Source organism: Colius striatus, chromosome 14 (genome assembly GCF_028858725.1).
Source record: "Colius striatus isolate bColStr4 chromosome 14, bColStr4.1.hap1, whole genome shotgun sequence".
NCBI classification, from domain to species: domain Eukaryota; kingdom Metazoa; phylum Chordata; class Aves; order Coliiformes; family Coliidae; genus Colius; species Colius striatus.
This window is the reverse complement of record NC_084772.1, coordinates 4,179,500-4,192,801: the sequence shown is the minus strand read 5'-3', so window position 1 is coordinate 4,192,801 and position 13,302 is coordinate 4,179,500. Positions and strand designations below refer to the sequence as shown.

General features: G+C 41.3%; 1 protein-coding gene across 2 annotated transcripts in view; it reads right to left on the bottom strand.

The window, feature by feature from the left end:
* The window catches only part of ESRP2 (epithelial splicing regulatory protein 2), a 43,542-nt gene that overhangs the window by 7,979 nt on the left and 22,261 nt on the right, over nucleotides 1–13,302 (bottom strand). The window contains exons 7-15 of one of the 2 annotated variants that reach the window (XM_062007549.1): nucleotides 13,137–13,191; nucleotides 12,207–12,317; nucleotides 11,247–11,379; nucleotides 11,007–11,049; nucleotides 9,935–10,236; nucleotides 7,772–7,993; nucleotides 6,302–6,500; nucleotides 4,902–5,094; nucleotides 3,817–3,988 (exon numbers count right to left, since the gene is read on the bottom strand). In XM_062007549.1, coding sequence (XP_061863533.1) covers nucleotides 3,817–3,988; nucleotides 4,902–5,094; nucleotides 6,302–6,500; nucleotides 7,772–7,993; nucleotides 9,935–10,236; nucleotides 11,007–11,049; nucleotides 11,247–11,379; nucleotides 12,207–12,317; nucleotides 13,137–13,191 — 1,430 coding nt within the window. The remainder of the gene's footprint in view (nucleotides 1–3,816; nucleotides 3,989–4,901; nucleotides 5,095–6,301; nucleotides 6,501–7,771; nucleotides 7,994–9,934; nucleotides 10,237–11,006; nucleotides 11,050–11,246; nucleotides 11,380–12,206; nucleotides 12,318–13,136; nucleotides 13,192–13,302) is intronic. The other variant, XM_062007550.1, reaches the window with a different exon arrangement.

The window sequence follows — 13,302 nt, the reverse complement described above, 5'->3', positions numbered from 1 at the left end:
TAAGCACAAGCCACTCTCCTTCCCCCTGACAACAAGCATTGAATTCTGGGTTTGAGGACTTGGAGGAGTAACTTACTGCAAAAGCTCTTTTTAGCTACAGATAAAAAGGCACTTAAGCCCAATAGATGTTTTTCAAGAAGAGTATTTATTTTAAGCTTGTCTTACATAAAAATAAGTCCCTACATTTCTATCCTAGCCTTTTTCAGCAAAAATTTAAAGCCTCCTTTTTCAGGAGGCTTTAAATAAAGCTCAGATGGTGACTGGGGCCCCTAAGTCTTGGGTCTTCAAATAGCCAGTCTTCTAAGACCTAATCGACACAGTTTGTGCAGGCAGACATGAATTCACTTTACATTCATGCCAACCTCCAGGAAACTGGGCAACTACTACTCAATGCATGCAGCATCCAAGCTAAGACCACAGTTGTGATCTAGCTTTTGGTCAGCTAAGACCATGGCCCCAGTTAAACTGCATCTACTTATACATAACCATAATACTTCCTGGCAGAACACCAACTCTGTCAGCATTAGTGATAAACCTGCAGTCTCATAAGAAAGAGTGGAGAGTGATAGCCTGAAGTAACACTGAAAGGTCTGCTGCATGTGGTTACTATTCTTGCACCATTTCTCAGACTCTTCTCCATGGGATCTGAAATGTGATTCATTTTTCTTAATTCTAAAAAAGATCTCTTACAATCACATATTTCTCAAGTTACAAGTTTGCTCTAAACCTCCACAGATTCCTTACTTCAAGGTGAAGCCCATGGATCGGCACCTGCTGAGCAGTGATGCTTTAGAAGCTGTCAGAGCAATTGCTGTCATCCCATTGTCCCTGGCTGTGCAGGGGGGTTTGCTGTGTGGTGATTGCTTTTTAAAGTGTCCTCTAGCTGCGTATTCAATATGTGACTGGAGTGAAATCAATAAGTTTGTTGCATTAGAGTACAACTAAAGAGCAGTTTAACGTGGACCAGAGAACTAGTACTAGCTCTTCTGAAGATGACAGTACACTGCAATACTATACAGAAAGGCAAGGGGGAAACATTACTATCTCCAGGATTTACTATTGAACTACTTCACACATTTTTCAAGATTTAGTGCCAGATACATTCAACACATGCAAGCTGAAAGGAATTTTTAACAAAAAGACAAGAAAGCAGAACTACAAGTCAAGCTGCTGACCCCCTAAACAAGGCTAGTGCTGATAAAATGATATTCAAATGCTGACCTGCAGGTTTTAATATTATGTGTTACTAGAAGCATGTACTGATGTTGAGACCAGCTTGTTGAAGCCCATGATAAGCAAAGTCTATCTCTTAGGAGGCAGGTCTGGTATGAAAAGGTGCTTTGACTTAAGTAGCAACAAATGCATACATGCAATATACAGAGCCCGTGAAGACTGAAGGAAAAAGAAGAGAATAAAGCAAGAACTAGAACTTAAAACCTGTTCCTTTCACACAAGGACATACAAAGACAAAAAAACCCAAATCACCCTTCAATCTCAGCATCTCCAATCTGGTTCCCAGAATACCAACATTGAAGCCCATTGAACGCCAACATCAATTAGTTATACAGAGATTAAAACCATGCCCAAAATACTGATGATTATTAGGGCCTCACTTTATGAACGAGCAGAAGCATCGTGCAATAAATCCTTGGGCAGCAGCAGAAAATGGGGAAAAAAAAAGTGAGAGGAAAGGGAAGGGAAAAAAGAAAAAAAAAAGATTAGTTATTGCTCCAGAGACATAATATTGTCCCAGTACAGTCAGTCACCACCTCTTCTTACCCCTGAAGGAATGAGCGAGTATAAAACTATCATTACCACACGTGGGATCCCAAGAACGATTCAAAATAGTTCTTTGGCTCCTTTATAAGACACTGAACCCAATCTCATTTGGACAACATCTTCTAAAGAAATCAAAGAGGTGACCAGTTTAATAACAGTAACTGATGATGACAGGAGGTTGCAGCAGAACGTAGTTCTCACCTTGTGGCAAAATTTCTCATTTAAAACGTTTACTTGTGCAGTACAAACACTATGAACGGCTCTCCAAATGCAGAAACAAGGGAAAGGGCAAAGTCAACACCTGGCCCAAAGTCCAGACTCACCAAGCTGAAGACTTAGTGGAAGTCAGAGCTACTAGACATTCTCATGGACCTGTTCCCTGCACAGACAGATCCAGGTCCCAGGTTTTAATGGTGCACTTTCACTACTATCTGAGTTTTAATTTACAAATGGACTTTTCTACTTAAGGTTTCAATACACCATCCATTCAAAAATCCCAGTCAGTTGAAAAAAGGTAAAATATCAATGGCTAAGCAATAGTTGTCTGCTTGGACAACACTGTCTGCTTGGAAATCATGGAAGTCACAAACAGTTGAATGCAGTTTCAACTCTGGAAATATCTGCTGGAAGAAAAAGCCCTAAAATACAACACCACTTAGGTTCTTCTTAATGTTTGTTAAAGTTCATCACACTTTAAGATAACCTTCACATTTTTCCACTGAAGAACCAGGTATGCAAAACTACTTTCAGACATAAATGTGACACTTGAAAAGAAACCACAACAGGTAGAGCACAGTATCTCCCAAATACTCAAAACCTGGAAGATACACATTTGAGCATCTGTTCTCAGTCTGTGTTTATTTACATAGCAGACATCTGGCTCTATGAGTTAAAGCCCATTGTCCTTTGAGAATCTCAAAGAAGAGAAAACCCTCCATACCATGCCCGTTTCATATTAACTGCTGCTATGCATTACAAAGAAACCATCTGCACTTTATCCTTTAGCAATATCACTGTTACCCAACCTACATGCAAAAACTGTCTTCTTTTCACATATACCACTCAGTAATGGTGTGAGATCCACCAAGAGGATTTTAAGTCAGGGCTTCTGTGTAGTACCAGAAGGGCAGATTTGGTATTTACCCAAGCACTGTTATCCACAGAAGTTAGTCATCAGAACATACCCTGTTCAATCATCTTTCCTTTTAGCAAACGTGATGACAAAACATGGATATAGGTACAACATCCTCTGAGGTGAAAGGCAAAGACATAGAAAGACCCATTCCATGAATTTCAATCAGTGCTGCTGGAACATTTGTACGTGGTGCTTTTTTTGGTTGTTGTTCCTCCAGAAGATGACTTTCCCTGAGTTTGCTCACTGACAGACCATTGAATCAGTACACACTGACTGAAGTTACCTACAGCACGTAGAGTGTGTGCTATCAGTACAAAATGGTCTGGAGAACAGTTTACTTTTAGGTTGCAATGTAATGCTGTTTTAATGGAAAATGTTCCTGTCTGTAACCAAAATAGTTAGTCCTTGAAGGAGTGTCTGACAGAGGCACCTCTCTCCTTCGGCAAGCAAGTCACCATGCCTAGGTCACCTTCTTTTGTACTAGAAATTTGCTCCTAGCAGACTTTAACACTTAACTCTTACAGGTAAAACACCAACCCTACCTAGGGCTCCCACCAAAAAGTAGCCATGACTGGAAGCATTTGGCAGCCGTCACATCTTCCTCTGGCAGCTCCTTCGCAGCCCCGCTCAGACTTGGGGCTTTGTGCTTTCTCCCTCTTCAAACTCAAACCCTAACCCTAGACACTAAATCACTGCTTTAAAATTAGGGTGTGTTTATTACATAAGAAATAAGGCAAATTGCCCATTATGCTTTAGTCTGCCAGTTAAATGCACTTAAATACAACATTGAGCTTCCACACTTGTTGTTCAGGAATTTCCAAAAGCACCCACTCAGTTTGATCCCCACTCATTATTACTCAGAGGTCCAAATACAACATCAAGGAGAGGGACTACATACTGACCTGGTACCCCTGGAAGAAACTGAGTATCTCCTTCATTCCTGTGTTATATGGCAAACCCTGCATACGGACTAATGCTCCAGGCTGGGGTAGAATCGGAGTGTGGGTGGCAGTGGCAGCTACAGCTCCTGGAGGAGCTGCAATGTACCCCACCGTGGTAGGGGACACTGGAGGACTGAAAGAGAGAGAGGGGTAACATTGTTATGACAACCAATAACTGGTTTTAAAACTTGAAATAGGAGAAGATTAAGCTGAAAGCTTAAATCCCAAACCCACAGAAAACCAAGCAGCCCTGGTGTGGACTGCTTTATGCAGGCTTTTTCATTTCTCTTCAGCATTTGATCATGTATCTTTAGAGATGGGAGAGAAAGGTAAAGAGTTGTCACACGTAGCTGAAGATAAAGCTTGTTATTTCATAGGAGAGGAGAAAAATGCCCCAGATGACTTGTTCTAAGATTGTTAATAAACCCATGAAGATGAAAAGGGGGGGTGGGAGGAGGATGATAGTATGATAAGCAGGCAAGGGCCAAAATCTGATACTTCTGAGCCACAAGTCAGTGAATAAAGTAGCATCTCTTGCCAGGGCCCATCTAGTAATTCACCAGAAACTCAGGCTAGTAAGTGTCACAAGCCTGGGAACTATCAATGAACAAGCTCTTTCCCCATGGACTTCAGTGAGCCACGTTTGACATCATCTGTGGGAAGGGATAAGGTGGAGATCTGCTTTGCTCACACATGGAAAGTGTTCTTTGGTCTCACTGATATAAGGAATCAAACCTAGTACACACCTACGATGAGTCTTTCTGTACAGAACCTGCACCGTAAGTACAAGAACAAACTAAGGCATGAGGGTAGAGGCATGTATTGACACAGCTTGGTGTTTGGCCAGGAAATAGAACTGCCTTGATGACATTGCCTCAGTGCCAAACACACTGTTAAATATTAGACCAACAAGGCCACAGAGTTAACATGGCTACTGCCTCTGCTGATGAGTATCAAGTTGCCAGGATTACCTACATCAGAAACACAAGCTTGGTCACGTTCACCGAGATGAAATGTCAAGGGAAGCAGCTAAGTCTAGGAGTTACCTGGGATAGTAAGCAGTGTAATTCATGTAAAGCTGAGCAGCCTGAGCTGGGTAGTAGGTAACAGTTGGAGGAGCAGCAGCGGAGGCCTGGGGAGTTCTGGTGGCTGGCAGGAGGGCCTGGGGCTGGTAAAGAGCTGCCTCTGCTGGAATCACAGCTGCTGTCTGGAAAGCAGCATAAGCTGGTGGAGAAAGACCTAAAAGCAAACCAAGACACAGCAACAAAAACCAATCAGAAGAGAGATCTCTGCTATGTGAAAGGAATTATCCATCCCAACGTGGTTAATGCTATTCAGACACGATTAACAAACACTTGGGCAAAGAATGCTCTGCAGCCTCTACCCCAGAGACCCCGGCTACACGGCCATGAATGACTGCTGGGGCATTTGAAATGAGCAATTCCTAAGAGTTCACAGCTCCTAGAGCTGAGCAGCCTTGTCCATATGCAAATGGAAAGTAGGGAATTTCAGAGTTATTCAAAGAAAGCATAAAGCCATGTGCATAGAGAAAGCAGGCGTGCACACCAACACACCCTCTGTTCTTTCTAACAGAAGTTGTACTCTGTGGGATGAAAGTATCATAATATTAGCTACACAGGGGCATCCACAGCTGCTTCCTTCATGTAAAAGCCCTCTGCATCTTCAGGCAGTACTTTTAAGACATGGCAAATGTAAAAGGAAACCTCACTAGATCACTCATCTGATGCATTCTGATGAACAAATAGCTGATTTGTATAGAAACAAAGCTTGGCTTGGTGTGCAGTCCAACTGTTTCTAAATACTATATTTGGCAGCTTTTCACTACTTTGCAAATACACATTGGTATCTGCTCAGGGACTCGGTAGTGAGACTGACAACAATGGTACAGTAAAGCCCCATTACAGTTCCACAATAATGTTCACTGTAATCTTGAATAGAAGTATAGAAATCCGTCTGACTTCACCACTCTGGTCTGTTAGTGTATCATCTCAGTGGGTGTTTTCCTTCCCAAAGAAGCCCAAAGAGTACCTTCTCAATGCTCTAAGGCAAGACAGCAAGAGCACTCATCGGCAGCTAGAATATAGATTTTCTCCCCTTTTAAAAATCCCTCTAATTCCAAGTAGGTTTCACTACAGGCAAGTCTACTGCAGAGCTCAGAAGAACAGTACACCCATAAAAAGCAAAGTATGCAACGATTTCACTGGCAAGGCCTTGCTGCCCTCTACTCACCACCGAAAACACAATAAAAATGCCTCTGATCAGTCCCATTATTGCCCAAAGGGAACAATTCCAATCTCAGCCTGTATACAGATGGATGATTATTGATCATGGCAAAACCCAAGTCAAAAGGTGAAAGGCCACAAAGCTTCAGCACCTACCACATATCAGCCTTTAGCAGCAGAGAGCAGAAGAATTGGAGACTTACATGGTAACTTACATGGCGGTGGGGATAAGCCACTACGATTTAAAGTGCCACCCATTAAAACAAAGTTCATCTCCTCTCCTGAACACTGGAATACTTCCACATAACGGTCCTTCATCATTTTTTTGTGACATTTTTGAGCGACCATAAAGGCTTTGTCAGCAGATTTCATTTGGATAAAAGCATCACCTGATGGTCGTCCCTAAGGGAAGGAGGGAAATAGTCATAAATCAATCTGTTCTTAAAACACCCAGAGCACAAGACATGCAGGAATTACCAAGATGAATACTGAAAGCCTGTATTGTTCTTCCTCATCTAGCATCAAAGACTAATAACAGTTATTTGTAGGAGCAGAAAGACAACCAGCACCCAGTTAACACAACAATTTTATCTTCTGCAGAAATAATTTAGCATGGAAACAGTCTCTGGAGGCCTCTAATCCCAACGCTGTTCAAGGCAAGGCTAACTTTCATCAGGTCACTCACAGTCTTCTCCACTTGAAATCTGAGCATCTTTAGGAGTGTAAAATCCACAGCAACTCTGAGAATCTCTTGGAGTGCTTAAGCAATTTCTCTTTGTGATTGTTTTTTTTCCCTTTTCATCCACCTGGAAATTTCCCTGATGCAGTTTGTTAACTGTCTCTAATTCTTTTGCTGAGAATCTCTAGAAAGAGGCTCTCTTTACTTTCCTAGTAGCTACTATTTAGGTAAAGGTTCAACAGTATAAAGCTCCAGACATGCTTTAGTCAAGCCCACAGCTACATTAGAAATGGATTTTCAGGTCAGATTTTCTGCAACCTGACAGACATTGTTGCAGGTGTAAAATATAAAAACCTTCTTAACAGAAAACAAAAGAACATCCCACAACAAACAAACAAAACAAATACAGTAGTTTGCTCTCGTTTGTTTTCTTTATATTTCTTCAATATTTGTGTTTAAAATAAACTATTAGTCACAGAAGGCAACAGGGAAAAACCATCCCTATGATTACATCATTCAAATATATATTAAAATACAGTTTTAAATTAACAACTCCCTTTATGGCCTGAGAAGTCTCTAAACAAGTTTGAAATTAGGAAAACATATTTTTTTCACAAATACTTTTCAGACAACATTGAGCAGAATCCCTGAAGCTGCCAGAGCAGCTGTGCTATCTAAGATGAGACATTTGTCTCATGTATTTCCAGCACTTGAATGAATGAAACTGAAGGGACTAGTTCAGGTAGCCTCCAGGGTAAAGCTATGAATAGAAGAACAAGCTTCATCTCCCCCAGTCTCATGCATCCATATAGAGAAAGAAAAGTGAGTGTGTGTGTAAAAGGGGCAGAGAAACGAGGACAAGACAATCAGAACATAGTATTTTCCTCAAGATGAGAGGCGATCTAAAGCACAGCCAAGAGCAGGTAAGCTATCCCAAGTTCTAATCCTGTTCAGTCCCTGGGCAGTCAGCCCCTCCCATGCAAAATGCTGTTACCTGTTGATTAAGGACCATGTGAACTCCATGGGGCTTGATGTCGGCCGTGGCGTCTCCCATGAACTCCAGGATGTCGTCAATGCCCGCGGTGTAGGGGAGGCCTCGGAGCCGCACACAGTCACGGATGCTGCCCGTGGCAATGGTGTACGTGGGAGGTATGACAGGGATCAGGGGAGCTGGCAGAGTGGGAATAAGAGGTGTTGACATGTATCGATTAAGTACCTGTTGGCAGAAAAAAAGCACATCAGTAGAGATTGACACATCAGCTGTCTGAGCACAAATCGATTCTCACAAACCTACTTCACATTGTTCACATAAATCCACCTCTAACAGAGCAGAGAAACCTTCTTAAACCAAACTACTGCAGATGGTTTCCTGTTGGGCATTTGACAGTTTCAAACTCAGGAGAGGGGAAGTCTAACAGATTTAATTTTCTACGTGCTGCCAACAGACCTTTCTAATCTCATCATGAAAAAGGTAAAAGCAGATTACACTTCACCTCAGAACATCTCAGAAAGGAGCATCTGAAAAACACACTTGTGCTACTAAACCAATATTGTCACATACAGTTCTTACTTAAAGCAGGGTAAATTAAACCAGTCATTTTAAAAGAACTGAGATCTAAAATAGCTAATAAGTACAAATAAAATCTCTAATTCATTCATCATATCTGCTGGTTTAGTCTTTCCAGCCTGAGGGCTCATCTCCCAGTACAGGGTTTCTAGGAGGCAGGGAAAAAAGAAAAAGGATAAGAACTATAGGAGATCTTGACCTCAAAGTTCTATTTTCTCTTGACTCCATTCCCAAATGACAAAGGGAATATAACTTGCTGTTGAGGCCTACTGCTGAAAAAAAACCAAACCACATTTAGCCATGATTATCAGAAATAAATGCATTCCATTGAAAAGAGTACCAAAAATGAGATTACAAAGCTTTAGTTTTGTCAATGATTCAGCCTATAGAGTTTGTCTTGGCAGAAGCCTTTTTTCAAGGATCTACTTGTAGCAACTGTCAGGGCAGAAATCTGCTCCTGTTTGTGGACAGCATATTTCAATTACTTTCTGTTAACACTAAGCAGATGAGAGCTGTCTTTGTTTCTTAACACTCAAGTAAGCAGCCTGTAATTACCCCCTAAAAATAAAAACCATTTCTTGCTCAAGTAGAAAGAAACCAGAGTGTCACACTAGACAGTCATCATAGAGGAAGAAGTAAAGACAGATTAGTAGAGTTTTATCCAGGTCTCCCTGACTTGCTCAGTGTGAAAGTGCTTTTGTTCCACAGAGGATTTACCCTCATTCTTTTCTCTGAGGAGGTGGGGAAGAGAAAAATCTCACCATGCTGTTTCACTTAAGTCTTCACAACACACAAGTCAGGCTGTTCTAACCTCTGTGTCACTGTACTAAGGGTAAACGGCAGGTCTACCAGTGTGGATTTTCTTTCCCTCGCCCCATCCCCTCTATAGAAGGCTTCTCACAGCACATAGATCAAAACAGTAACTGTATTAAGTTTTTATAGCCAGAGGTTATACAAAGGCCAGATCCTATCTCATAATGGCTCCCCTTGGCAATACCAGTCTAGAAATACTCTGTGTCAGGCAGAAAAATGCATTATGTGATGTTTTTCATGGGCTCAGGTTGCTGGTGCCTAAATAAAATTATTGTAGCAGTTTAAGAAGGTGGAAATAGTAACTGGTGAAGGGGAAAAGTGAAATGTATTCTCTTAGGAAAACAAATGTTTCACTTTCTTTCACCAAAAATCGACACAAATCCTGGTAATTCTTAGTTTCCAACCAAACAGACACTAGATCTTGCTTTAAATGTTAGAAATCCTGCACACAGAGATCAGAATTTAAAAGACAATGTCATATTTTTGAGAACCATTAATACAATGCTACCTATCTAGCACATTTCTATCATTATTTTTGTGATCTCAGTTGACCTTGAAGAAGTAGAAGAAAGGGATCCACCCAACAAAACAGTGCCAGTGAAAAGACCCAAAAAACAATGCTATGCAGCGTTCCATGCCAAGCAGAAAACACATGTTGCCCTTTCTAGAATCTGACATCTTTAATACAGTAGACTTTAGTGGTTGTCTATGATACATTTGCACACAGGTGTTGCAAGAAATGTTTAACCATTGAATCTCACAGCCAATAGTTACAACCTGTTGGACTTCTGCTGCTGTGCTCCTGAAGAGTTCAATGTAACGCTTTCCAAGTATTTCTTTGTGCTTTTTAAGTGCATTCTGTGCATATTCTTCACAGGAAAATAACACAAATGCATCTCCTGTGGGCCTGCCATCTGGGTACTTGACAAAGAGAAGTCCCTCCTTCCCTCCTGTGACTGGACACTCTGGCCCCAAGAACCCCAAGACATCCTCCTGAGTAGCAGTGAATGGAAGGCCTCTCATCCGGATGATAACTTGATTCTCCTTAGATAAGAACTGGGCCACTTCATTGGAGGTGCCTGGCAGAAAGACAACATATAGTCAAGTAAAAACTGGTCAGGCAATTCCATAGGACACAGGAGCAGCAAAGCACTGAGGAGCAATATAGGAGGTTAAGCAACTAGCAACAAACCCACAGGAGACCTGAGACACTACTAACTCATAGCAATCTATTTTTAAGTGCCAGAGGTATTTAATATCTTAATGAAATTGGAACAAAGATGAGATTAGTGTGAACTTATACAAGGTACACAGATGCTCCCACTGCAAAGGCTCATCGAATTGTAACAGTTGGAAGGCACCTTTAAGATGGTGTCCAGCCACTAACATCACACTGCCAGGCCCATCACTAAACTATCCCATGGCCCTGAACACCTCAGCTACACATCTTTTCAACATCTCCGAGGATGGGGAATGCCCCATCTCCCTGAGCAGCCTGAGACAGTGTCTAACAGCCCTCTCAGGGAGAAAGTTCTTTGTAATGTCTAATCCAAACTTCCCCTGGCCCAACCTGAGGCCATTTCCTCATATCACAGAGGAGACCCGATTCCCATCTCACTGCCACTCAAACAGCAAGACCTGTCTGTGAACATCACAGCCCAAATGCTCATAGCTCAGTTTCAACCACATGAAACCAGAGCTTGACAGGCTCAAGTATTCTTGAACAGCAAAACAAGAAAAGCTACTTCATTGCTCATTTTTGTCCTCAGACAACAAAAAAGTAAATCAGAATTAGAGCAGCACTCCTTTGAGCTTCAGTAAGTTATCACTGGACTCCAGCATCACCTACCTCCTGCAATTTTTAAGAATTCCTCCCCAGTTGCTTTGTAAACCTGAAAGAGAAAAAGAAACCCCAAACACATGAAATCTACAACACAACACCAAAACACACCCACCCACTCTAACACACCTGAGAAGTGTATTTTGTTACTTTGTGCAAAACACAAGTGAAGTTTGCTCTTGTTTAAGGCTGTAACCTAAAACATTCAGGTTGCTCCCCAATGATTTGTTTCAAGTCACTGCTTTTTACCTCAATGTATCTGCTACCCATGTGATGCTTATGTCTCTCCAGTGCGAGATCTCTCTGTTCAGAATTGACAAACCGAACTAACGCCTCCCCATTCCGTCTTCCTTGAGCATTCAGACAGAGAGCCACGCCACCCCTAGAAGGTAAAGCCAACAAATACAAACTTTAATACATTTAATAAATAATTATGTAAGAATAGTAGAGAAATCAGACTTTAACACAGAGTTTACAGATGGAAAAAGAAATTGCTACTATCACAACTTAATTTCATTTCCACTGTTAATTATACTGCAGAATCTACTTCAGTGAGACCGTGGATCTCGTGCTGTTTACCCCTTTCTCAGCTTCCATGCAGATACAAACTTGCAATCCCTTCCTATCAACTCAGAGATGCTGATTTTCAATTCCTCACACCTTTAAATAAAAGACATTTTCTCTGTGGTGATAATGCAGGATATATACTGAAGTGACAGGTATGCTCAATTCAATATAGCCACACATACATATACAGTGTACACACATCAATCAAGTGAAAACTTCTTCCAAACATCATTTTGGAGGCTTCTGAATCTGGCCTGTTTAAGAGGTATAGCAGAATATTGGAAGAGTTGACACAAAATTAAAGCTCCTATTATATCTTGGACTCTGCCTTGCTCAATGCAGTAGGAGTTTCTCCCTTCAGCTACCAGCAAGAAATGGAAGTATGCTGGTTTTCAATTCTTGAGTCTTTTTTAATTCTTCACACACTTCTGCCCACTTAAGGCTCACAAATCTGTTCATTCATCACAACCATGGGGTGGGATAAGAGAGCAGCAACGTGGACTCCAGTCACAACCATGGGGTGGGATAAGAGAGCAGTAATGTGGACTCCAGTGGGATGTGTAGGGGAACGTGTTTTAGCTATTAGAAGAGCTTGCTATGACAGATAAAATGACAAAGCAAGAGAAATTCTCATCATCTTACTTAGCAATGTTGAGTCCTTTGAAAAATCGAGCAATATCTTGGTCTGAAGACTGCCATGGCAAACCTCTGGCACGTATCACTGTCTCACTGTCCACTGTTTCAGATTTACTACTGCACAGAAGAAAAAAACATAGAGGAAAAAGAAGTCAAAGTAAGCTTTAATCTAGGTGTCCCATTACCTTACAAATTTCAGTTTGCAACTAATTTAACTTGTAAATTATATTTTCTGTTGAGACTCTTCTAATTCCATTACTCATTTCAATAAAGAAAGGAGAGGTAACTGGGATAATCCTTTTACAGATACACAACACCTAAGATGTATTATGTTGTCACCACACTGCAGCTCCTTAAAAAAATACAGGAAGACTGTCTCAGAGTGAAGTAACAAGGAACTGGACTCATTTTATTTGAAAGATCTAACAATCCAACATAGATGTTTACAAGGCAGTCCTAAATATGAACACATATTGCATAAGCTTAAAATGTTTCATTCTCAAGTTACTGCTGTGTACTGGAAAACAAAGACCCGTTCTGTTTCTTTGCTCTCTAAATTCGATGTGCAATACAGCATGAGACCACTCTTCACACAGCTCAGCTGCATCTAGGGTGCACTAGTCAGTACCCCTGTTGACTTAGGGAAAGTTCACAAATATTTCTTCACCACTGACTAAGATAAGTCAGCCTCACTGCCACGGAAAACAGAAGCTAGAGAACAAAGAGCGCTTACTGGCAGAGACTTTAAAGAGCCAGACTAAAGTACAGCATTCAACACACTAGCTACAGTCTGTCTACAGGAGACTACTGAATATGCTGTTACTCTTCTCAGGAACCAGACTCCTTTCACAGTGACTGGGGGGAAATATTCATAAGCTTTCCAAGCTGCTGACAAGAGTCATCCTTGATTGTAAACAACCATGACAGGGCACTTACCAGGGACCTGTCTCGTACTTGTATTTCACAGTTTCAGGCTCAGTAAACACGTGATCTGCAACAAAACGAGAAGTTTAAATATAACCAGGGTCAGAGATTACTTCAGAATGACAGTATGACTGCCAGTTCTTGCAGAAAAGAAATATTTCAGCATTCTGTATCAATA